Source organism: Dermochelys coriacea, chromosome 2 (genome assembly GCF_009764565.3).
Source record: "Dermochelys coriacea isolate rDerCor1 chromosome 2, rDerCor1.pri.v4, whole genome shotgun sequence".
NCBI classification, from domain to species: Eukaryota; Metazoa; Chordata; order Testudines; family Dermochelyidae; genus Dermochelys; species Dermochelys coriacea.
The window spans coordinates 211,380,410-211,404,338 of NC_050069.1; the positions used below are offsets into that span (position 1 = coordinate 211,380,410).

General features: G+C 40.6%; 1 protein-coding gene across 1 annotated transcript in view; it reads right to left on the reverse strand.

Annotated features, from left to right (window-relative positions):
- DNAH11 (dynein axonemal heavy chain 11) overlaps nucleotides 1–23,929 on the reverse strand; it is a 308,597-nt gene that overhangs the window by 1,481 nt on the left and 283,187 nt on the right. The window contains 10 exon segments of the mRNA XM_043507131.1: nucleotides 3,176–3,316; nucleotides 5,263–5,375; nucleotides 5,982–6,087; nucleotides 6,090–6,096; nucleotides 6,174–6,356; nucleotides 10,221–10,307; nucleotides 10,309–10,473; nucleotides 15,645–15,764; nucleotides 20,019–20,194; nucleotides 20,197–20,209. Coding sequence (XP_043363066.1) covers nucleotides 3,176–3,316; nucleotides 5,263–5,375; nucleotides 5,982–6,087; nucleotides 6,090–6,096; nucleotides 6,174–6,356; nucleotides 10,221–10,307; nucleotides 10,309–10,473; nucleotides 15,645–15,764; nucleotides 20,019–20,194; nucleotides 20,197–20,209 — 1,111 coding nt within the window.

The following is a 23,929-nucleotide window of genomic DNA, read 5'->3' on the forward strand; positions in this document are numbered from 1 at the left end:
CCTGTAGTGTGTTAATAGTGCCTTCTAGATTAAATGACTATGGTCTATTCTTAAGGAAACGTGATAAACACTTCTAAAACTAGAATATAGAGGGCTGGTATGAGAGGAGAATCCAATCTAAATGGAGTAACTCCAGGTACAACAACAAAAAACCCACAGCAGTGACTCCCAGGTCAAGGGCTCAACAGAGCAGTGTAGACGCTTGGGCTCTAAAACTTTCCCTTCTCTCAGGGCTTCAGAACCCCAGCTCCAACTTGAACCCAAATGGCTACACTAGCCCTGCAGTCCAAGCCAGCTGACCCTGGCTTTTCTGTTGCTGTGTAGAAATGCCCTCAGTTGACCAGGCATGGACTTGTACTGGAGTTAGTGAAGACAAACCTAGTGAGTGGCTGACAGGAGAAGAAGGTGTGCTCTTCTAAAGAGATGACAGCCCAGTGGCCTTAGTTGGTTTGCTATAAAGTTTCAGTGGAGAAAAGGCCCAGGTACGTTTTTACCATGATATATAGCTAATGAAGGTCAGCAAGCTTCATCAAGGTAATACCTGCTGTGTTAGGCCAGATCCTGCAATTAACTTGAGTGGGAGTTGAAGGTTTGCAGCAGCTCACAGGAATATGCCCTAAGAGAGGGAGCAGGACACACTATTTCAAAGAAAGTAACTACTTTGGTGGTTTGTTTTTTTTTTTAAACAAATCCTCTGTGTGCGCAAAGCCCCCTTGTCATTTCTGAATTCTGCTTAGTGTAAGGTTTATAAGGAAATTGAGGAGAGCATTATTTTGATAAGAGCAGTATAAAGCCATACTGACATTGGTTATCCTGTCTTGCAGCATATCCAATGATTAGACTTACAAGGGAAAGCTCATCTTGTATTGACCTTTTAGCCTAGTGTACATTTTAGGAACATAGCTGTGTGCAGATTTGAGAGATGCAAATATTTTTGGTACTAACAAATCTAAGAGCTACAGTAGACTTGAGTGTTTGACCAAAAAGTTAAAGTTGCCACATGGTGCTTTGTGTCCTTCCAGATGTTGTGTTCACTAACCTCTTAGAACCAGGAAACATCAAGTTATTGTTGCTATCAATGATTCAGTAAGGGAAGGAGGAGGGGATAATAAGTAGTCATGAGGAAGTTCTAAGTGAACATGCACTGTTAGGTGTATCCGTATTGGAGGAATTAGTCAAACCAGGTTGGCATAATTATTATTGAGCTATGAGGCAGGGCTGGTGTCTTTTAATCATTCTCATGGCTCTTCTTTGAACCCTCTCCAATTTATCAATATCTTTCTTGAATTTTTGGACACTAGTCCAGTGCCAAATGCAAAGTTAAATAACCTCTCCATCCTGTAACATCTAGTATGTGTGTTGGGACATCATTCAGAGGGTAAGGTAGCATTGCTGGAATGGCAGGTACCATAACTTTGTATATTCTGGGATTCAGAAGTTTGAGTGTAGCTGAAATTAACATTTTGAAAGAGCACAAGGCAAACCTTAACTTATTAAATAATCCAAAATGTTGTTTTTGGAATAACTTCACAGCATCCTCATGTGCCTTAGAATATACTGACTGCATGTTAGTCATTTCACTATCTTTGCATCATCTCCTTGTCTAGCACACCACAGTTCCCCCTACTGCCCATACACAGGAATCCTCAGAGTAAAGGGACTAACTAAGGAGAGGATAGAGGTGAATCCCTCACTGCACAACACAACCCTCTTCTTCCCTACACTATTCTCACACACACTGCAGCCCTTCTCACCTGTTAGTGGGGCTATAAGGAACACATATACCAGCAGCCAAGTGGAGATGCAGAAATCCAGATCAGGGCTCTTCTACATTTCTCTGAGCCGTCCATGTTGCAGATAGATGAACTGCTTCATTCACCTTAATGAACTGCACTGAACATACCTATTCCCACCTCCTCACCCCCATTTCTGCATACTCTCAGTACTATGGGGGAAGAGCAGAAATCTTTGCTAAATACTCTGATCCCACTTCCATTCTAGAAGCAGCAGGGGCAGTGACCTTGGAATCCTTTCCCCACTGCAAGAAGCAGCGTAGGGAATGCTTTCCTAGCTCTGCACCAAAAAGTCAGAACCTGAAAATGTTATAAGCAGCTTCTGTGCATTAGGAACCCCTTGACCCAATGACTTGCTTTCCTTTGATCACACTCAGTTTCCTGCACAATGGAACATGATTACATTACCATAACTGCCTGCTACAATCTTCTATCATTGTCTATTAAACAAGGCTCATTCCTTGTCAGCATTTTGAAAGTGAAAGGGTCTGAAAGTTGATTTAAACTAGAAGTTTTGTTCTCAGGGCAAAACTTCCTAAATGAGCCCCTGCAGAATGCAAGCACAACCCCTGTTCTCTGAAAGCTGTTAAGGTAGGGCTCACACATAGAGCTCAGGTTCAATGACCATAGCTGGACATGTTAAGCCACCAGTTACTGTGGTTCACAGCCTGAAAACCTTCTAATTTCAGAAGATCCCTATTCCTGCTGACTATGCATATTTCATGCTTTGAGGCAGATCAGTTCATGCCAACCTCAAGATTCAAACTTTACCCTGATAACTTTTTCAATATTGCTTCCTCTCAGTAAATTCTCTTTGGGGAATTCCAGGTGGTTGAGATCATTTTAGGGAAATTAAGAGTGACTGATAGCTTTGCCCTCAGGTGTGGGCAAAAAGATGTTAGAGGAACCAGGTGATTTTATAAACAGTTAATTTTTAGGGGAGCCCTATCTCAGAAACCCTTTGCTGAAATGACACCAAATTTGCCCTGTTAATGTTACTCTGCATTCCCTTGAAGCACTGCAAATTTCAAGACAATCCAAGTGAAAGTCATAGAGTCTTTTAAACAGGAAGTGTTTAATTATATAAGGGAGCTGCTGCTCTGTTATTATACAGTCATGTTTAATACTTTGTTAATAGTAGAGTAAGTTTATTAAACAGAGACACTGGCCATGTCTGAATGTATGAATGAATCCTGGCCTAAACAAATTAAGAACTAACTAAATCATTATCAGTCCCAAACTCACCAGTGAATTTACATCCAACTCCATGGGGCGAGAGTAATCCACTTTAGAGTAGCAGAGTGTATGCATGAGGCATGCAGAAAAATTCAAACAAACATTATGAGGCAGATGATATCGAGCAATGTAAATAGACATCTTACCTTCCATATAAAGACCACAAATATATGCTCCTTCCCTAGGTGGGTGGCCATAATCTTCTCTGATCTTTTTGGTAACATCTACAGTCAGACACATCTTATCCAAAGGCCAGTCATTCCTGCGGGCCGTGCACTGCATAATAGCTTTTAAAAAAGCCAACGGATTACTCTGAGCAGTTCACCATAGACCATAATTTTAATGCCACAACTGCTCCCCTGGAACCTTACCCAGGATTGTTTGAGCCTAAAGCTACACAATTGGGGCGCTCTGGCAGTTGTTTGCCATATCTCAAATTGCAAGAAATTGGTTGTATAAATTGCTTTTAAGAAATGAAAAACAAACGGAATACTGCATCCAGTCTGCAACAGAGCAAAACACATTTCCATCTGAGCCAAAAAATAGATGCCTGCTCTCTGATTAGGAAAGCTGCAAAAGCTACATATTCATTGCTTGTGTCACTCAGTGAGTTGGATGACTAAGGAGTAATATTGACTTGCTCTGATGAAAATCATGATACCTGACAGCAAACTGGATCAACAGGGGCTGAGAGAGAAAGGGGTGTGTGTTTGTATAAGCTTCAGGGCTGTGCTCTAAGAATCTGTGGTCTAACGTGAACGGCTAGTTTAATGTCTTTATTGGCTACTGAGAATTTGAATTAAAGCATTTTTACAAGTCTCTCTTCATTATGTAACTCCCATTAGTGCACTGATTTCCAAACTATAGCCTGTGGATCACCAACTTTCCATTGACAGGGCTTGGGATTCTACAGAATTAACCATTTTGAGACACCAGCAGTCAGGGACTTGGGACTGGTGGGGTGGCAAGTCCCTGAGAGGAATTTGGTTTTACAAACTAGTGGGCAGAATGAAAAAGTGCTGAAGCTTGACAGTGGCTTCTAGAGAGATAGGTAGTTGCTTTAGATTCTGAAATCATGCATGTGGGTTGTAAACATGGAGACTGAAAGCTTACTGGGGGATTGATGTGCGGTGATCGATGCATCGGCCGTTGATTTAGTGGGTCTAGTGAAGACCTGCTAAATCGACCGCAGCTCCCTCTCCCATCGACTCCTGTACTCCACTTGAACAAGAAATACAAAGAGAGTCAACGGAAGAGCGTCGCCCCTCGACATAGCGTAATGTGGACCCCGCAGTAAGTAGATCAAAGTACATCGACTTCAGCTACGTTATTCACGTAGCTGAAGTTGCGTAACTTAGATCGATCTTTTCCCGGAGGGTAGACAAGGCCTAAGGAAGCAGTTTAATACACTGCTGAATATTTTTATCCCATACTGTAGCAGTACATATAGTGGGAGGAATACCACTTTTTCTCTCTTCCTTTACACTGTTAAAATATTTTACGAGTTAAGAACAGAAGGAGTGAAACAGAGTGGTACATTAACACATTTAAATTAAAGAATACTGATTGGAAAAGCTATGGTTACTTTAGCAAACTAAGTCTAAGACTTTAATCAAGCACAAAAATATAACTCAAATTCAGCATCTCTTTCCTTTTCTCACCTCCAGACTTCAACATGATGATTTGGAGACTGAAGACTTATGACGGAGGGAAAAAAAAAAACTATTTTCACATGCCTGATTGTGCAAATTGTTACTTATGCCATTAATCCTACTGAGTCACAGGGACTACTTGCATGAGTAAGAAGTACTCCGTATAGGATTGGAGCACATGGGTAGTAGCTCACATAGGTAGTAAGGGCCCTGGATGTACTCAGCAAAGTTGCCAACACATTTTTTAAAGGGGCAGTGTCAAGAACAACAAACATGATATTGAACACTTCTAGAACATATTAGATGGTTAAAAATGAACATTTTTAAAATCTTTATTTGTCTTAATTTATTATAAATCTTTTCAATTTGGATATTGAAAATAAACCAGTCTGTTTCTAGTCAATTTCACTCATCCATTCTCATGCAGTAGCATAACATAGCATCATTAAACACTGCTCACACCATAAAGGCATGTTTAGGTTAAAAATAAAACCTGCTTGTAAAAACTGTTTCAACCTACAATTTGGGGTTGAAACAATATGACCCTGTTCCTTCAAATGTTATTAGCCATTACTACTCACCAGTCAAAAAAGACTGAGGGTTAAAGAATCCAGAAAACCACACCACTGCTGGAAGCACAAGATCTTGTGTCCAGATATCAAGTTCTCCACACCGCATGAGGAGGTCATTAATCCTGAAACAGAAGAAGCAGCAGCCACCTCAATGCTGGCATAGTCGTGGACAAAAGTGACAGTTTCATTAGGATGAAATTCAATCAAGTATAGAGATGCTGTGTACCAGCTGAGCTCTGCATTGTCTCTGTGGGAAGAAAGCATGGAGCTGAAGCAGTCAAAAGTGCAGATTAAGAGGCCAAGGTTAGGGTGGGATTAGCTCGTTTCCGAATCTAGACAAGCCCAAAGACAGTAGTGCAAGGAGCCGAGCATGAAAAGGGCTGGGGGAGTGAGGTTAGTGGATCTGCAATTAGGAACACAGTCCAATTACTCTGTCACGGGGCTGCAGAGACATTATTCCTTTTGAAAACGACAGGCCCTATTGGTTGCACTGTATAATTCCAACTTTGCAGAAAGCATAGAAGGAAACGTTTAGAAACACTTTAAAGATTAGTATTCCAGCAATATTTATTTGGTCTCTAGAGTGAAAATGAATCTAATTAAAATGACAGATTTTATATACATGGGAAAGAACCATGCTGCACTTTTACAGCAATGGAATAACCATATCCATGGTAATTAGACACCACAAGTTACAGTTCTTTGGTAAGGTGCTGAAGCAAATTTACCATTGTGCAAGGCCATAGGTGAATGGATAAGCCAGCTTGGTCCACACATCTGGCACAATATCATAAAGCAATGCTGACTGCTGTGCATCCATGTCAGGCGAAATGTCAGCTCCCCCTGTGAAGAATAAGTATACTTGGCATCAAAGAAGTCTGAATAGTTATTCTTTAGTAAACGAAATTCACTTCTCTTACCTTTAAACCAAGGTCCAGTTGTTTAAGTGATTTGCATATTGCCTGAATTAGGAGATTCATTCTCTCACACTCTTGGAAACAAACAAGGACACAGGGGTTCCGAACAGTGGCCCTCTGCATGATCTCTGTCGTGTTAAATTCTTCGGGAAGTTTCTCCAGAATATCATCCAGGACATTCTTAACCTTATCACATCAATACTGAGTGATCAGAAATTGCTGCATTAGGGATTCACACGTTTAAACATACAAGACCAAGATTATTTGTATTACAGTGGTGCCTGATGGCCCCAGACATTGTGCTAAACACTGTGCAAGACAAACACTCCCTGCGCCAAACAGCTGACAATCTAATACTGATTTTTCATTGCACAGCCCTGGAATCAGACAAGAGCACAGATCATTCCTTATCGACTAAATAAGGACTTGTAAACTAAAAGCACCTGACTCCAGTTCAACCTCCTGTATTTTGCAAGACTAGACCCTAAAGCCCGTATGATACTCCCATGCTGTGCGGTGAGATAGGAGCAAAATTGGAACAACCACAGAGGGTCCAACCCTCTGGGAAAAAGATGATGTAGGGAGCAGTCCCATCCCTCTATGCATAACCGTTGCATTTCTCTCTGCAAAATCTCCATGGCCTATTGCATGGGAAGTAAGGGACAGGACAGAAGGAATTACAGTGGACAGATGGTAATCAGTTGCTAAGACATATTCCCTAGTCCACAGGGAGGATGCACAGGAAGAGGATGGAAGACATGTAAAGGTGGCAGAGATCCACATGGCTTGAGAGGTATAGTCTCCTAGCACTCCAGCTTTAAGGGCCATGCCCCAGATCACTCCATAATTAGGGCCGGTTTAAGTCAGATTGGAATCCCAGGTTGGGCCTGTTGCTTGAGTCAACTACATTAGAACCTCGTTTCACCAAAATATATATGTATGTTTGTAGCCCTTAGAGTTGCAAAGACAAGCTTGAAAACATGACTCGAGTGTAACTAAACTTGCAGTATTTGCCTTTGGCTGTAGAGCCTGACACAATAGCCCCAAAAATGAGGGTTGCCTCAGGCATCTCAAAGGGTGTTAACTCACTCTGCCTGCCTGCCTGGCCTTGCCTTCTGCAAACATCACTATAGATGGGGATGTGTGGCTGGCCCAGGAGGAAAGAGTGCAGCAGATGCACCCATCCCCAGTAGATGCCCCACACAGCTAGGGTAAGTGCTGCCCATGCCTTAGAGAGGACACTTGCTCTTCCCAAGGAGGGGGAGCCCCTGCTGCCAATTCTGGGGGAAAAGATTGAGCCCCATATTGTATGCTCCTGCCTCTCTGGAATGGGAGGGATGCCCCCCACCACCGAGACTCCCAACATGGGGTGGGGCCCTAAGGAGCCGTGGAGGAGCCATGTTGTGGTGTGCCTATGGTACCAGATTGTCTTGATCCAGCTCTGGCCAAAGACTCATTAGTCCACTCTCAGAGGGGAACATGCAACAGACCTCTGGGGCAGCCCAGCGTACATCGATTTTTACCTATGTTTTCTCCTTCTGTAGCTTTTTATGTGGGAGCGAAACACAGGGAGGAATCGCATAGGAAAGTACAAATACAAGTTTAGGTAGTTCTCACAAAATGTCCCCTATAATTTGAATGCGACTAGGTAACGGTCATGACGTGAACAGACATGACACATGTTGCCTTCACAGGACAATCATATTTTAAGTTAATTATGAAAATGGTGTGCGGCAGACTCATTAAAACAATCATACTCAAGTTGCTTTAATTAACAGTAGTTTGCTAGTTGTCAGGAATTCAGGAAGCTAAATAGTAATGGGGAAAGGTGTTTTTTTTTTATTGCCAAATAAATCCCCACTCCATCATTCTACTGTATCTTTATAGGGATTAACAATGCCATCCAAATTTGGCTGAGTTAATCACCTGCTTTTTCCTTATGGAAATTAGATTTTGAGTATGGTAATAATATGAATGCAAACTGGATATCAAAGGAACATAAGTCCTCTATGGTCAAAATCAGGAAATGCCATTTCAAACTTTAACAACTTAGTCATTTCAAAAAGCATTGGGTTGAGCTTTCTTTAAGTACCAAGTTCCCCTCTGGGGAAGAAGATGGCAGATTTTCTTTTTTCTTGATGTAACTGGTACACTTATAAATGTGAGCACCCTACATCTATTAGCATGGGGAGAAGAGATAGAGTGTGCGCGCATGCGTGCACATTGGTATGCGTGTGTGTACACGTACACACATAGGTTACAATCTGATCAGACAGTTTGTCTTCTACATCTTAAACAAGCAAATGTAATACAAACCTGGTTTCACATTTTTCCCTCCCCAATTTCTGGACTAAATGCAATTTATAATAAAATGATGACATATTTGAAAGCTGGGTTTATGAGGGACCTTTTGAGATTTGAAATCGGGACTTCCCATGCCAGTTCAGTCCTTGGCTTCACTGCTGAGCTTTCCAACAACAGATCCAATTGTGAGGTGGCCTTGTGTGATATGGATAACAGTCCACAAGGATCTAGTGGCCAACAGTTCATTATGCATGCTCTAGGCCTCCAAACAGCCACTTGATGGTACTTTACCAGGAATGTCAGAACTCTGGGCATCTTGAAAAACTGCATAGGTGCTGCTCTGCTCTAAAGTGAAGCGAGAGGGGCCTCTTGAAACCAGCATGGCCAGTCTTCATCTTAGTCATATTGTGAAACCCTGATTCTTAATGCCAAGGAGTTAAGATACTGGAGTGCACCTTGTCATTACTTGTTTATGTGTCTTACCAATCTCACCCCTTTCTGCATGTACTCTGTTAATAGCCCATGCTGCTTTGCATCCATACCTAAAACTAGACATTTTATTTCTCGTGGGAACAATTTTGGCTGTATGAAAATATCTGGGTTATTCCTGACACTAAATGGAACTGCATAATGTATCAGCACATATAGCACCACCAAGAGCTTTCTCTGTCTAAGTGCTTATATGTCCCCCATTATTGCAGTATCTGATTGCTAGTTAAGGATTTATGGGTTTATCCCCTCAGCACGCCTATTCCATTAAAAATATATGTTGTACATATGGGGATCTGAGGCCCAGAAAGTTTGAGGGGCAGATTCCCTTCCCACATCTGCTCTATTTGCACCACTTAGGTGGCCCAAAGAGAGCAGAAGCTTCCTGCAAGTCCCCTGCTAGGGATACCCCTTATGAGGGAGAGTCGCCCGCAAGCTTAGACCTAGGTGTTCTGGCTCCTAGACATTTTGCTGCATTTCCACAGAGCTGTGGGCATGAGGGATTGGCTGAAGCATATTGTGCTCTTGCTATCCCCAGCTGATGTAGAGGCCCTAGGGGACTATTGCCATGGCAGAAAAATCAGGGGTCCATAAGTGGCTTCCTGACATTCCCCCATTTGACTGCACTCAATGGAAGCTGGACACAGCAGAAAATCTGCCCCTAAATGATTTGCTCAGAATCACATGGGAACTCTGATTCAGAGCTGGGAATTGAAGCCTGATCTTAACCACATCAGTACCAGGCACTTAAAGTAAAAATTGAAGTAGCTGTCAAGGTAAAAGGTTACCTGCTTCCTAACTGACAATTTATAGAAAATGGCAGGGAAGGGGAAGAAAAGGAAAATCAGACAAACCTTAACAATGTTTTTCTTATTCAGTGTTTCTTTGCTCTTTAAAAAAAACAGACAAAAAAAAACTAACAAAAAAACAAAGAGTTATTCACTGGCACCCCAGCTTTCAAAGTGAAAATGGCATCAGTGGTTTCCATTAAAAATTAAATATTGCTCTTATTTTATTTATGGGCCCAAATTCATCCCTGATGCAACCCTGAGTTACACCAAGTTTAAATTTGACCTGTTGTTGTTGTTTAGAATAGCTGAGCTTATCTTGGTAAACTGGGTAAATTTCCCATTATCAGAAGTTAACTATCTCAGTGAAATAATGTGATACGATAAATGCTCCCTTTTTAGCGGCATCCCCTGGCACTATGAGAAGCATTCCTATGGGAAACATGATCAAGAAAAACCACCACCTTACCTTTTCCTCTGCAGACTGTCCTGATTCCTCTCCCACAAGTAAATTCGTGGGCTGCATTTCCAAAAGAGTTTTGAAAAGATTCTCACTTTTGAAAAGATGTAACTGTCAAGAATTCTATTTCAGCATTGGGATGGAATCCATATAACACTCGGCTTTCAGCTGGAAGCATTTCATCTATGTACTTATGGTATCCAGCATAATCCAAATTTGGGGGTGCTAAGAACCCTGGTGCCAATGCCAGTTCTCCTTCAAGCTTCAAAAAGAGAATGAACAACCTTACTATCAGTTCTTTCCCCCCCCACCCCAAAAATTTCCATTGTGCCAGGAATTAAGTTCACTGGAAGCCTGTTAGAAGTGGCACAATGGAAGATGGTTATTAAGTATTCGTATTACAATTATTAACTACACACATTTCTAAAGTTCCCATCATCATAGTATTGAGGTGCTTGTACTATCCCTCACTTTCAAATGTGTGGTGTTAGGGCCATTTTAGATACCCATCTGCAGCCCCATTACTGTAATAGCAGAGCAAATATTAATGAATTTATCCCCTCAACACTGCCCTGAGTGGTAAGGAATTTATACTATCCAATTCTATAGGTGAGAAAACGGTGACATAATGAACTGCAGTGACTTGCTCAAAATCACTCAGGACATCTGTGGCAGAGGCAGGAATGGAACCGAGATCTCCTGAGTCCCAGTTAAGTGCCTTAACCACAAGACTGTATTGTTTATTATCATCATCATTATTAAACATTTATATTGTAATACCATCTACAGCCTAGCCAGGTCAGGGTGGAGTGCAGACTTATAGCAAACGTATGCCCTTGCCTGAAAGAGAAGACATTACAAGGTGCATGAGGAAAAAAAGCACACCAGAATGGGTGGTGGTGGAGACAGGGTAACACAATAATAGGATGTGAGCCATATTTAGCCAAACAGGAGCAGCAATCCCAATTCATCACCTGCTTAGTCACTATCAGGTAGCAGGTTTCTCTGTGCATTATAGCATCCGCCCTCTTCATTCCACCTAGCTCCTAACATCCAAGAGGTGAAATGCAGAGGAAGGCTATGTTTACTCTCCATTCCACCTCTCAGCTGGTAAGTGTCCTGCAAAGAGAGAGGAGTTTTGCATTGCATACTGAAGATGGCAAGGTTTGGCCTCAACTAGATATTCAGTGGTAATAAGTTTCACAGCTGAGAAAGCCTTGTTCCTTATTGCTGGATTGAACCTGGATTCCACCAGCTGCAGTGTCTCTATAGAACACAGTTGCCATGGAAAGCTGCAGAGAGAGAGAGAGAGAGAGAGAGAGAGAGAGAGTCTCTGAGGTAGGCAGGTCCTTACCCCTTTAGGACTTTAAAAATAAGAATCAGGGTCATAAAAAGATCTAGAATTGAATATGCAGTCAGTGTGCAGCTCACTGCACTGGTGTGATGTGCTATCCATGGTCTGGCCTACCTAGCAGCGATAACATAGGGAAAATAAAAGCAGTAATACACACATACAATTGCATTAGCTCTTTGCTTTCCTTCACTCTCACTTCTGAGCAGCAATGACTTGAATGGATTCAGAGAGTCCTTTGAATTCAGTGTCACAGGCCAGAATGGTCTCACTCCAGTCTGTTCATCTATTCCATATAGCCACTTCAAAGGCATTCTAGTATTTTGCAAAGTCAAGAAAAAGTCACAGAAGAAACTAACACAAACAGAAGTTATTCTGGCCTTACAACCAGCCATTTACTGTGGAACCTGCACTACAGATCTGGTTTTCGACCAGAATGCCCAGTCGAAAAGGGATCTTGGCGGCTCCGGTCAGCACAGCTGGCTGTTAAAAGTCTGGTCAGCGGCGCAGCGGGGCTAAGGTAGGCTCCCTGCCTGCCCTGGCCCCACACAGCTCCCAGAAGTGGCCAGAATTTCCCTCTGGCTCAAGGGGTGGCAGTTTGTATAATTTTTGGTGGTGCCAAGAATGGGTTCAAGTCCTGCCCACCCCCAAACACTTGCCTTAGGCTCTGGAAGGGAGTTTGGGTGCAGGAGGGGTGTGGGCTCTCGGAGGGAGTTTGGGTGCGGGCTCTGGGCTGGGGCACGGGGTTGGGGTGCAGGATCTGAGAGGGAGTTTAGGTGCAGGAAGGGGTTTGGACTCTGGGAGGGAGAGTTTAGGTGTAGGTGGATTGAGGGGTTGGGATCTGGGCTGGGGCAGAGGGTTGGGGTGCAGGAGAGGGTGAGGGGTGTGGCGCTTACCTTGGGTGGCTCCCGAAAGGGACTGGCACACCCATCTGGCAGCGGTTCCTAGGTGGGGAGGCAGGGCCGGGAAGTCTCAGCATGCTGCTGCCCACAGGCACTGCCCCCCAGTCGGTGCTTGGGGAGGGGGCAGTGCAAGGTAACACACACAGCCCCCTGGGGCCGCAAGGACATGGCACGACGATGGGCAGAAAGCTGCCTTAGCCCCTATGCACTGCTGGTAGTGGTGGCTGGGAGCCTTAAGGCCCTTTTAAATCACCCAGGGGAGGCAGGCAGGGTCAGGAGACGCTCCTGGGGAGGCATGTGGGGGCAGCAAACGAGGCCGGGAGAGAGACCCGGCCCCGAACATTGGTGGAGTCGGGCCCCCAGGACTTGAATATTCCTGGAGAATGGGCACCATGGGTCCATATAACTTGCCACCTCTGGCTCCCTTCCTAGGTGGAGACACAGCTGTGGGGGGCTCTACATGCTGCCCCCATACTGCATCCAGGAACTGCAACCAATGGGAGCTTCGGGGGCAGAGTCACCTGGCTGTGCCTCCACCTAGGAGCTGGAGAGAAATGCCGGCTGCTTCAGGGAGCCACCTGAGGTAAGCACCACCCAGAGCCCACACACCTCCCACACCCAAACTCCCTCCTACAACCCACACCCCCTCCCACACCTCAACCCAGCCATGAGCCTCCTCTTACACTCAAACTCCCTTCCATAGCCTGCACCCCCTCCCTCAGTCCAAACCCCCCAGCCCAGAGACTGTACTGCCTCCGACACCCTATCCCCCTGCCTCAGCCCAGAGCCTTCTCCCACACTCTGAACCCCTGATTTCTGGCCCCACCTGAGCCTGCACCCCCCGCCAGAGCCCTCACCACCTCCTGCACCCCAACCCCGTGCCCAGCCCGTGAAAATGAGCGAGTGGGGGGGAGAGTGAGTGATGGAGGGAGGAGGGGATGGAGAGTGCGGGGGTGGGGCCTCGGAGAAGGGTCTGGGCATGCGGTTTTCTGCACTGAGAAAGTTGGCAACCTTAACTACAGACCTCACCTACAATGGTCATCTCAAGGTACCACTTTAAAGTAGCCCTAAGGTTTCCAATAAAATTATATTCTACCTTCAATTAAAAGCCACTTCTGTTAGTTATTCTGTATTGTCTGGTCTCTTTGGTGGGCACTTAAAATAGGTCGAACTGTATTTTTTGCAGATTCATATGCACAACAGGACACTGCAAGTTTATAGTGGGAACCCATTGCTTCTTTCGCCACATGCCAAACACCACATATAACACAAGGGAAAATCTCAGTACAGCACTGTCCACATCCTGCCTTATTGATTAAATTTGCGGCTAAAGAATTCACCAGGAGTGCCAATAAGTAAAGACAAGTCACTTTTCCAGCTAAACATAAAAAGACAACCACACTGATTAAATGTATGTGTTACCATATCTGTTTGTGTTTACTTGGCTGCCAGTCAATAAAAGCGTTCTCGTTTCCTCTGGTAATTTAGGGGAGTAACATTATCCTATTACAGCAAAAGCTTGAAAATGTACCATCTCATTATTTAAAACATCAGTGGATCTTTACTCAGGGTTGGGTACCTAAACTTTCCAAAGGGCATACCAACACCAGTGATTCTCCTCAGGTTTCACCACCTATATTTATTTTACAATTAATTGAATGAAAGTTCAGGCTTGTGAAGGTTAATGGACTGCCTAGGCTGGAAACAGTAATTCTTTACTTATCCATAGGCTAGACACAGAGCAGGAACATGGAATGAGCTTCCCACACTAACCCCATGACCTCAGCTGTCATTTGGAGAAATCAGCCTCTGTAGAGGTCAGAAGTACAGTAGTGTTTATCCTTCCATCTCCATGGTAACTAACTCCAGCATCGTCTTCTGAACAGTGACTTCCAATTGTATTAAACTGAATGTGGCTTTTTGACATATGAAAACCTGTTCATTAGGGATTGAGGAGACACAAGCGCACTCATTTCACTTAGAACCTTCAAGACAGACTTCAACTGCAATGGCAAGGCTGAAAAGTCCATTTCCCCTAAGTTATCCAAGCTCCAGAAATGATCTGCTCAAGGCTTACATGTTAATTCTCCCCTGCCCCCACCTATAAGGTGTTTGGACAAAGCAAAATAATAAAATTGTAAAAAAAGTTAAAAATCTGTTTTCAGTAGTCATTTCTCCACTCTTTGACTAGTTAATAAATTTAAGAGAAGCAGCCAGAGAAATTTAGAGTAAAGTAATGCCAGCACAGTCACTGGGATTTCTAGAAAGAAAATTAAGTAAATCCAGGATTTTTCATGCTGTATGTTCTGACACAACACTGAAACAACTAACTCTGCTTATAATGCAGAAGCTGTGGATTTAGAAACATTTTTGGAAATTTTGCCCTTTGGACGGATGGACAATGCTGTCCAACTCCAGATTTCTAAGATTAATATACATTGTGCTACATATATCTGGTGGTGGTGGTCGGGGGCGGGGGATGTTTGCTATAGCTGCAGCTAAGAGTCAGAAATTCAGTAGGAGTGGCAGAAAGGGAGAAGTGGTCTATTATTGCTTCTCATATTCCGAAAACATCAGGAAAGGAGGGAAAGCCATTCTGCTCTGATGCTTTTCATGAACAAGAAAAGAAAATATAAGACAAGTGTAGGTTCTTGGGTGTCTGGTACGTGTGTCACTCTGTGGTGCTATAACTGAAGTATCTTTCAATTGTACAGCTTTTCTACCCCATCAAGAGTTTTCAAAACATGAGTGCATCAAAGAGGGGTTAATTTTAATAGGAAAACCTGTTACCTAAATACACTGTTCAGAATGCAGTTCAGTTAGTCTATACACTATATAGTATTGTTCCAAAACACTTAATACATGTTGCTAAACTACGGGTATTTGCAGAAGCACTTAAGTAAGGAATATACCAAGTTACAAAAGCCTTGCAGACAAGATTTTTTTGTGATGAAGTACCGCACTCATTACAAATCAGATCATTTATTCCAAGACAGATATACAAGATTTTTGTATGGATGGGGTGGGGCTGAGTGTCACCTCAAAATGCTTCAGCTCTTAGCAAATCAGATCATTGAAGAAATATTCATCATGGCGTTTAATGTATTAAAATTAAAGAGAAAATATTTTATTTCTTGTAATATTGACAAATTAGGAGTATTTCGGTATATATAAAATTACCATAGCTGGGCTCATGAATTCCTCTAAATACATATGACACAGCTTGCAGCCCCAGTCATCAGTGATGTGTCCACCATACATAATCTCACCAAAGAGATGACGAAAATCTTCCCATGGAACCTACAGAAGATAATGGAATGCATAATTAAACAAACAAACAAGTCAGCTTTCCAAAGGACAAACCAAAGTCACACAGAATAATAATGCATGAAAAATCCTTATTCAGAACAAAAGAAAATCAAAACACTTGCCTGAGAAGTTGCAAACATTGGATATTCTTATTATTTTCTATTTAGAAAATAATCATACTGCAATGTGGGTTTTTTTTAAATTCCAGTTATAGGTGTATATGTAGATATCTGATTAAAAAATATCATGGTTACAGTTAAAATCACTATTGTGCAAACCAATATCAGTTGAGCCATAAGTCATGATTTTTAGTCTAGCCCTTGTGAAAAATCTTTTAAGGAGCAAAGTACATTTTCAAAACATTCCATGAGGTAAGAGAACATAACTCATTGAGGGACATATGTATTTCCCTATCCAGACCTTTGAAAACAGAGTCTTTATGAGTAACTGGAAGGAAACCTACTAACTACCAGGTCTGTTTTAAGGGGGAAAACAAAAACTTATCTGATTGCAGTTTTTTATATCTCCTGTCTAGGAAATACTGAGTAAGTGAAAGTCTATATTATTTGAATTTGGGATGCATTCAAGAATTTCAGTAAAAATGGAATTAATATTTTTGCTATCTCTACCAAATCGCTTGAGGGTTATGTTCATTGTGGTTATGGTCATAGTGCCATACCTCCAGTTTCTGATTAATGATAGCATATTTTACTCAAGAAACCACTATCTCTTTTTTTTATTTGGCTTAGCAAGATTCAAAGCCTCTCTTTGCTATCCTTGGTTTGCAAAATTTGCCAGTTTGTGATGAAGCCTTTCCAGACAAAAACCTTTACACCCTCAGGGGCAGTATTTGCCTCCTAACAGTTCAAGTAAAAACCTTAATTATAGGCTTTGTATGTTGCATGATGTGACAGAACAGAACAAGTAAAATAGCTGCACCTACTCCAGTGCGCTTGCTACAAGTTTATTTGAATTTGAATAAGTGAAAGTCTTATTGCATCTTCCTTTTAAACTGGTTTGAACTGAATGAAAAAGAATGAAAAAGAGAAAGAAGTTACCAGAATGCAATAAACTATGCTACATACTGCCTTAGGAAAGAACATCTCTAAGAAGAATATTAACTTTTGGTTCAGAATAAAAAAAGAATAAACTTACAATTAAACAAGTTTTTCTCCTTATTGGCTATAAAAATGCTACTAATACATTTCTCAATCTACTATATATTTATTTCAATACACTGGTATTTGTTGGTCAGGAAATTGCTTTTTCTCTTTGTGCCACATAACCTTGTTCAAAGTGAGTGTGTCTTACAAGAGTATAGCAATATTCTAATTCAGTATAACCTCAATTAGCCACATGTCATGGGGAACATTGACAATGTTTAGATAATCAAGGCTTCTGATTTAAGAGAGAAATTTCAGTGTAATCACAAGAGATCAGGGACATGTTCTCTGTTTTGGATAAAAGGTATTTTTGGATAACAGGTTTGCATAATTAATATTGTATTGTGTAGGAAATTAGCCTGATGTGTTCATGGAGAGAGAAATTCAACCTCCACACTACTCAAGTCCAGCACAGGGGCTATGCTGTAGGAGGAGTTTACCTACTCAGCAGCTGCATAGGGGCACCTACACAATTGCATGCCACAGGAAAGATCTCATACATTCTGGTACAGAATGCCACATAGTGGAAGGATCAAATAGCCTCAATACCCTACACAGCTGGTCGCTGTTCCATCCCATATACTTGAAAAACAAGTGTGATAGGTGAAGGAGTGGGTTGAACAGAAGCCCTGAACCTGGGCCCTGGGTTGATTTTGTCTCCACAAGCACTCTGAATTCCACTTGCAGAGAGCTTATATAATACTTGGGCTTTGTGTGGGTGAAGGGAATTTCACTCATGGGGAAGTGGATTGGGTCGTGTCAGTTCAGAGCCACAAGAGGATTAACTGTCCAAAGATAAGGTCCTAAGCTGGTGTAAACTGTCATAGCACTATTGACTTCAATGAAGCTGTGACAATTTACCCCAGCTGAGAATCTGCCCCCCAGTCTTCAACATAGGCTTTGTGCTCCATGGGTCAATTCTTGCTCATCTTACTAAGGCAAGAAGTCCCAAATGAGCAAGATGAGCAGGATTTGGCTCTGTCTTCACGCCACATTTTGATGCTTTTAAGATTCCTTTTTTCCTCTTGTACCTACATTTTTAAATGACCATAAAGCTACAATGCAATGTGATGCAACCTGCTCACCCACAAAATATTATTAATATGAAAAATATGCAATACTACCAAAAGGCAAGGTTAAGTAATTCTCTCTCCTACTTCCCACCCAAACTTGTATTTATATAATAAGAGTCCAGGAATGTCACACTCTGTGTCCCTCTGAAGCCTAAAATGTGTGTTGAGTCCATGCGAAGCAATGGAAGCAGCTACAAGTATGGCCAAGAACTCTTATTATTCAGAATATCACCAGATTGAATCATCTCTGGTTGTTGTGGTCTGTTACCATATAGTTTTTTAAATTCTCAACCATTTTGACTTTACAGATTATACCCAGGCAGTGTACAGCTACAGTAAGGCATGTGTCTATGCCACACCAAGAGTCATAGGCGATGTGGACAGCACTACATCAGCAGGAGAGTTTATCCCGCCAATGTAGCTACTGCCTCACATAGAGGTGGATTTATTACAACAACAGGAGTTGTTCTCTCCCTTCAGCATAGAGTGTTTTCACCAGATGTAGTGATATAGTACTTCTATTGTAGACTAGCCCATTGATAACTATGATATCAGCAGTAACTCAACAAATTACCATCCTTACTTTACAGCTAATTTGCATGTAACAGTTTAATTGGTTATATATGGGAGACTGCACAAATGGTGGATTACTTGGCCAAACAGCCATACCTGTGCACCAACTGCCACCCACACAAATCAACAGAACCACCCACACAACTAGCAACGTCTGTCGAGTCAGCGTGAAGTGATGGAAACAACAAGTAGTATGATTGAGAGCTCTTTTTGTTTAGAATATCATTAGGTTCAATCATTGCTGAGATTCGTGGTCTGCTACCAACCAATTTTTAAATTCTCAGCCATTTTTGGCCTGTCTTTAGTTTTTTTTTTAAACAAACACTTGACTTTATATATTATACCCATATGACAGCATGGCTTTCAGCTACTAGTAGCTACTTATTAAGCTTATGAATAGTTATTTTGAGAACAGAGCCTAAAGAGAGAAGGAGATTTATTAGTAAAGAAAAATAAGGGTCGGAATAAGCTGATTTTACAGAGTCATTTTCTAAAGAAGAACCATAAATCATCACTATAAAATTAAACAATTATTTCAAATGTGACACTAAATACCAAATGAAGGAAATTCAATTTCATGTCCTATTAGCAAAAAGCACCAATGAAAAGAATAAAAGGAAAACAAGAACAAATACATGTAATGACTACAAACCAGGACACACAAGTAAATGTACGTCATTGAAGGTAACATTTCACATATTTTTTTTAAAAACCCTCTGCTGATCTCTGAAATGTCTAAGTTATTGAAAACGGTGGTATCAGAGAGCCTACTTACTATCTACCCCATTAAATGCTGAATAATCATTCTATTATTCAGGCTTTGGATTTACAGAACTTAAAAAATGACATTAACTGAGTATTTAAACCACGCAACTGTAAAATATGCTGTAGCTTAGAAATAAAATCACTCATCTACTCTTAACTTCCACTCGGGGGAACATTACAGAGAAAGTCACAACAAGGTGGTATCCTTAATACATAATAATGACACATGCAGGAAATGCACCATTATTTATACATGTGACGTGTTGTAAATTGCTTCCATCATCAGAACTAATTGTAGTGATTATTAATGCAGTGTTATGAACTGTCAGAATTGCTGTATGTAATTACATTTGTGCAAATGCTTCATTACCTGCCTAATGAATTTGGCATATATGCACATGTAAACCACTGTTTTTGTTAACATAATGAAGGACATTTTTTTTTTGCGCTAAGCTGCTGATGCAAAACTGGTTTGACCTATATTATCAAGTTCAAGCATCCACTGCTGAAAAACCTTTGCTCTGGTATATTCATCATACTCAGCAATACATGCATATAATGTAAGCTATTTTAATAACAGCTGCAGAGAGAAATTATGTCCCACTCCTGTATCCAAGACTGACAGATTCAGAACAATCTTGGTAAAAGGTTACTTGACTACTAATTCTTACTTTAGTGTGTGCCTCTAAATAGTTGTAGAGGACATTGACACAAATGGTGAGATCTCCAGTATTGAAAGGATATCTTCGATTCCAGCCTTGTGGTCCAAACTTGAGCCTCCCAGCCACACAAGTATGAAAGTAGCACAGAGAAAAGAGTATGCTTTTAAACTCCGTTTCCCTTTTCACAATTCAAGTGTGTCCTGCCAAAGAAGAAAAGCAATGTTTTTACCAAATGACCATTACATTACTGTATAGGCATAGTTGCCTTACTTGGGCCAATGGGACTACTCACACATTTGAAGTTAAGCAAATGGAGCGTTGTTAGCAAAATTGGAGCCTAAGTATTTCATATACTTTATATACTTTTTATTATAGTTAAACAGAATTGCTGACCAGATAAATTATCTAAGAAGGAGCACTGTATTGCCCTTATTTAACCCAATATGACTATAGAAATTAAATAAGTTTCTAATATTAATCAACAGTCATATAATTTAATAGAGGACATTTTTATAAAATACACCACCTTAAAGACAATCTCACAGAGAATGGTATTCTCACTATAGAATTCTATAGGGTAGTTTAAAATTCCATAGAGAAGTTACCAGTCTCGCTCAGATTTTATGTGCTTTTTCCAAAAAAGGTATGTTTGGTAATTGTAATTTAACTGTTTTCTTTAGTCTTCATTGACAGATGCTTGGAAATAGGAGTTTCTGTACAGCTTTTTTTTTTCCCCTCCAAGTTCCCAAGTCAAACTTTAAAATGTTTTTTCTAAAGTTTGATCCTGAATCTACATTCCTTGCACCCCCAAGCTCTTTTGAATTGCCATAATTGTGTGTAAGAAGTAATTAATATTACAATTGATTGTAAAGGAAGGCCCTGAGGCAGTTGGCCATTGCTTCCTCTTCCTATTCTTTCCTTCCCAGCATTTTTAAAACATTTTTTTATACAGGTGAATAATGAAAGACCAACATCAATCAGCAAATACCCTTGTGTACAAGAACAGGAATTCATAAAAAGGGTATGCAGCCAGTCCCTAAACATTTGTGCAAAAAAAAACCCCACATTGTGTCCAGCAAATTAAAAGAGTCATTTTGATATCCATAGGTTTCAGAATAGCAGCTGTGTTAGTTTGTATTCGCAAAAAGAAAAGGAGTACTTGTGGCACCTTAGAGACTAACAAATTTATTTGAGCATAAGCTTTCGTGAGCTACAGCTCACGAAATGCATCCGATGAAGTGAGCTGTAGCTCACGAAAGCTTATGCTCAAATAAATTTGTTAGTCTCTAAGGTGCCACAAGTACTCCTTTTCTTTTTGATATCCATGTACATCTTAAGTATAAAAATTTCTGGGGGCTAAATCTCTGGCTGTCAAGGCAAATCACCTTCCCCAGTGGAAGAATGAGTAGGAAATTGTGAGCAGGAGAACATGTTTCCCCCACACAAAGACTGGGAAACATCTCATAATGGGGAGCATCAAGTCCTATAACAAAATTTCTTCTGGTCAAATTAGTGAATTAAATAATCAGAAATATAGTATTGGTGTAAGATTTATGAATCTGACTCAATCTTCCTGACCCACATATAGAAATCCATACAACACAAAATATGCCCTACCTGGGGCTGGCTATATAGTGTAATGAATGTTTTTTAAAAGTGCAGTTGCTCCTATTGAAATGTCAAATAACTTTACAAGAAACATAATAAAGACAGTAAGTACTTAACTTAGTCTTGATATATCTGCCAAAAAGAGTCCGTAGCACAAAAGTTTGCCAAAACCACCACTGACTGACAACCATAAGAAAATACAACTAGAGTTTCCTGTTGAAAATCTCACCTTTTTAAAGATTTGAACAGGATTATCAATTTCTAAACAAGTGATCCATATCTTAATTTAGAGCAGAATTAAATTAAAGTATCTCTTCAAATTTCAGGATGTCCTGTCTGTATGAGAACTATTTCTTACTAGATGCCTTTTCAACATCCCAGGATGAATTAAGGTGTCAGAAAATCAAAGTTGCAATAATTTTTCCTTTGTGCCAGCTTTAAGATTCATGTTTCAGATAAACAACCCTCCTAGGCATAACGGCATTTCCCATTTTTGAAGACCTCGCCATAGATCAGTAATATTTTAGCTAAACAATTCCGTGAAACATGCTTTTGCTAAAAACAGTCTTTGCCAATATATTTCAGCTTTCTATTAAAAAAAATGTTGTGACGATGTATTATAAACAACTATATCATTGTAAAACAAACATTGCCACTATAAAAACTGTCTGCTTAACCAAGAGTACACACAATTATTTCCCCTAGGAACCTTTCAGGATCTCCTCCTTCAATTCCTCTACCACCCTTACATCACAACTGCCATTTTTTTGGCCCAGAAAACCTGATGTGGAGTTCTCTGTATTCTGTGTTACCCAAAGGGGTTCCTTAGAACAGTGGTACTTAAAATTTTCACAATCATGCCTCATTTTTATTAAGGCAAATAACTTCAGGCCCTGCCTTCATGTGTGCTAGAGACAAAATTCCTGTATATCAAATATTTGAATCACTAGAATACTAAAGTACATACAGTTATAATAGTCTTTACCTTGGCACATTTCAATGAGATGGATGAGCTTGATTCTGTAAGCACAGCTTACCCTGTTATAGAAGGGCTGACCTGAACTGAAACTGGAAAGTGATCTACAAGTCCTCCCAGAGGAACAGACTCCAAGAGGAACAGGATGTCAAGGGAGAAATAGGTGTCAAGGAACTCTATTCTCCCATTTTTAAGCCCCCTTTCTCCATACACCTCCTTTCTGAAAGGCCCTAAGGCAGTTGGCCATTGCTTCCTCTTCCTATTCTTTCCTTCCCAGCAGTTTTAAAACATTTTTTTATACAGGTGAATAATGAAAGACCAACATCAATCAGCAAATACCCTTACTTGTATACAAGAACAAGAATTCATAAAAAGGGTATGCAGCCAGTCCCTAAACATTTGTGCACAAAAAAACCACATTGTGCCCAGCAAATTAAGAGAGTTATTTGGAATGGAGCAAATGTTCATAAATATTGTGTACTCAACCAATTCTACTTTTAGAGTAAGGTCAAATTCTTCACTAAGGCTTTTCTTTGGGGAAGAACTGGGACTACTAATGAACTCGTTATATACATTTTGTTGGGGTTTTTTTTTTATAGTTTCAAAATAGAGTCAAAACAGTTGGTTTGCAAAAAAAGGCTGTGATATTACAATCAGACTCAAAACTAAAGAAAAAGGCCACTAAATAATCTTGAAGTTACAATAAATAATAAAAATTAATTGTAGAGGCTATCAATAAAAGAGTCAAGATATTGCATACAACAATCACTGTTTTCTGACAATTTACAGTCATATTGCTGGCTTATGGCATATACATTAACATGGATGATCAAGAATCTTACAAATATTAACATTAAAGGCAAGTGAAAGAGATGATTCATCTTAAGTACCTAATTCATCAACCTTAGAATTAATCTGTAAGGAAATAAGGGTTTTTTGCTTCGTCATCATAAAAGAAAATAATATTAACCATATTTAAAAAGGAACAAGACTGAGATTTAAAAAATTACCTCAAGGTCTCATTGTAGAGATGATCAATAGGTCTTATTGAAATTTAGTTTATGTAGTTTGAGTTTCTATAATTTACATAACTTCACCTAAATTAAGAAATATACAAACTTTTCAAGACCCAGAATTGCTATTGCATTGAAATAGATCGCCATTCACATGCCTTGCAGTTAAACAATCTACAGTAATACCAATTTACTATCACAGCAGCTAATGGTTTCCCCCATTCCTGAGGAAGTGGTGGAGTGGCTGGCACAGGAGCCAGTCCCACTGTATAAGCTAGATTTTTGTCTGTGGACTTTTCCCTGTACAATTTGACCAACTATGG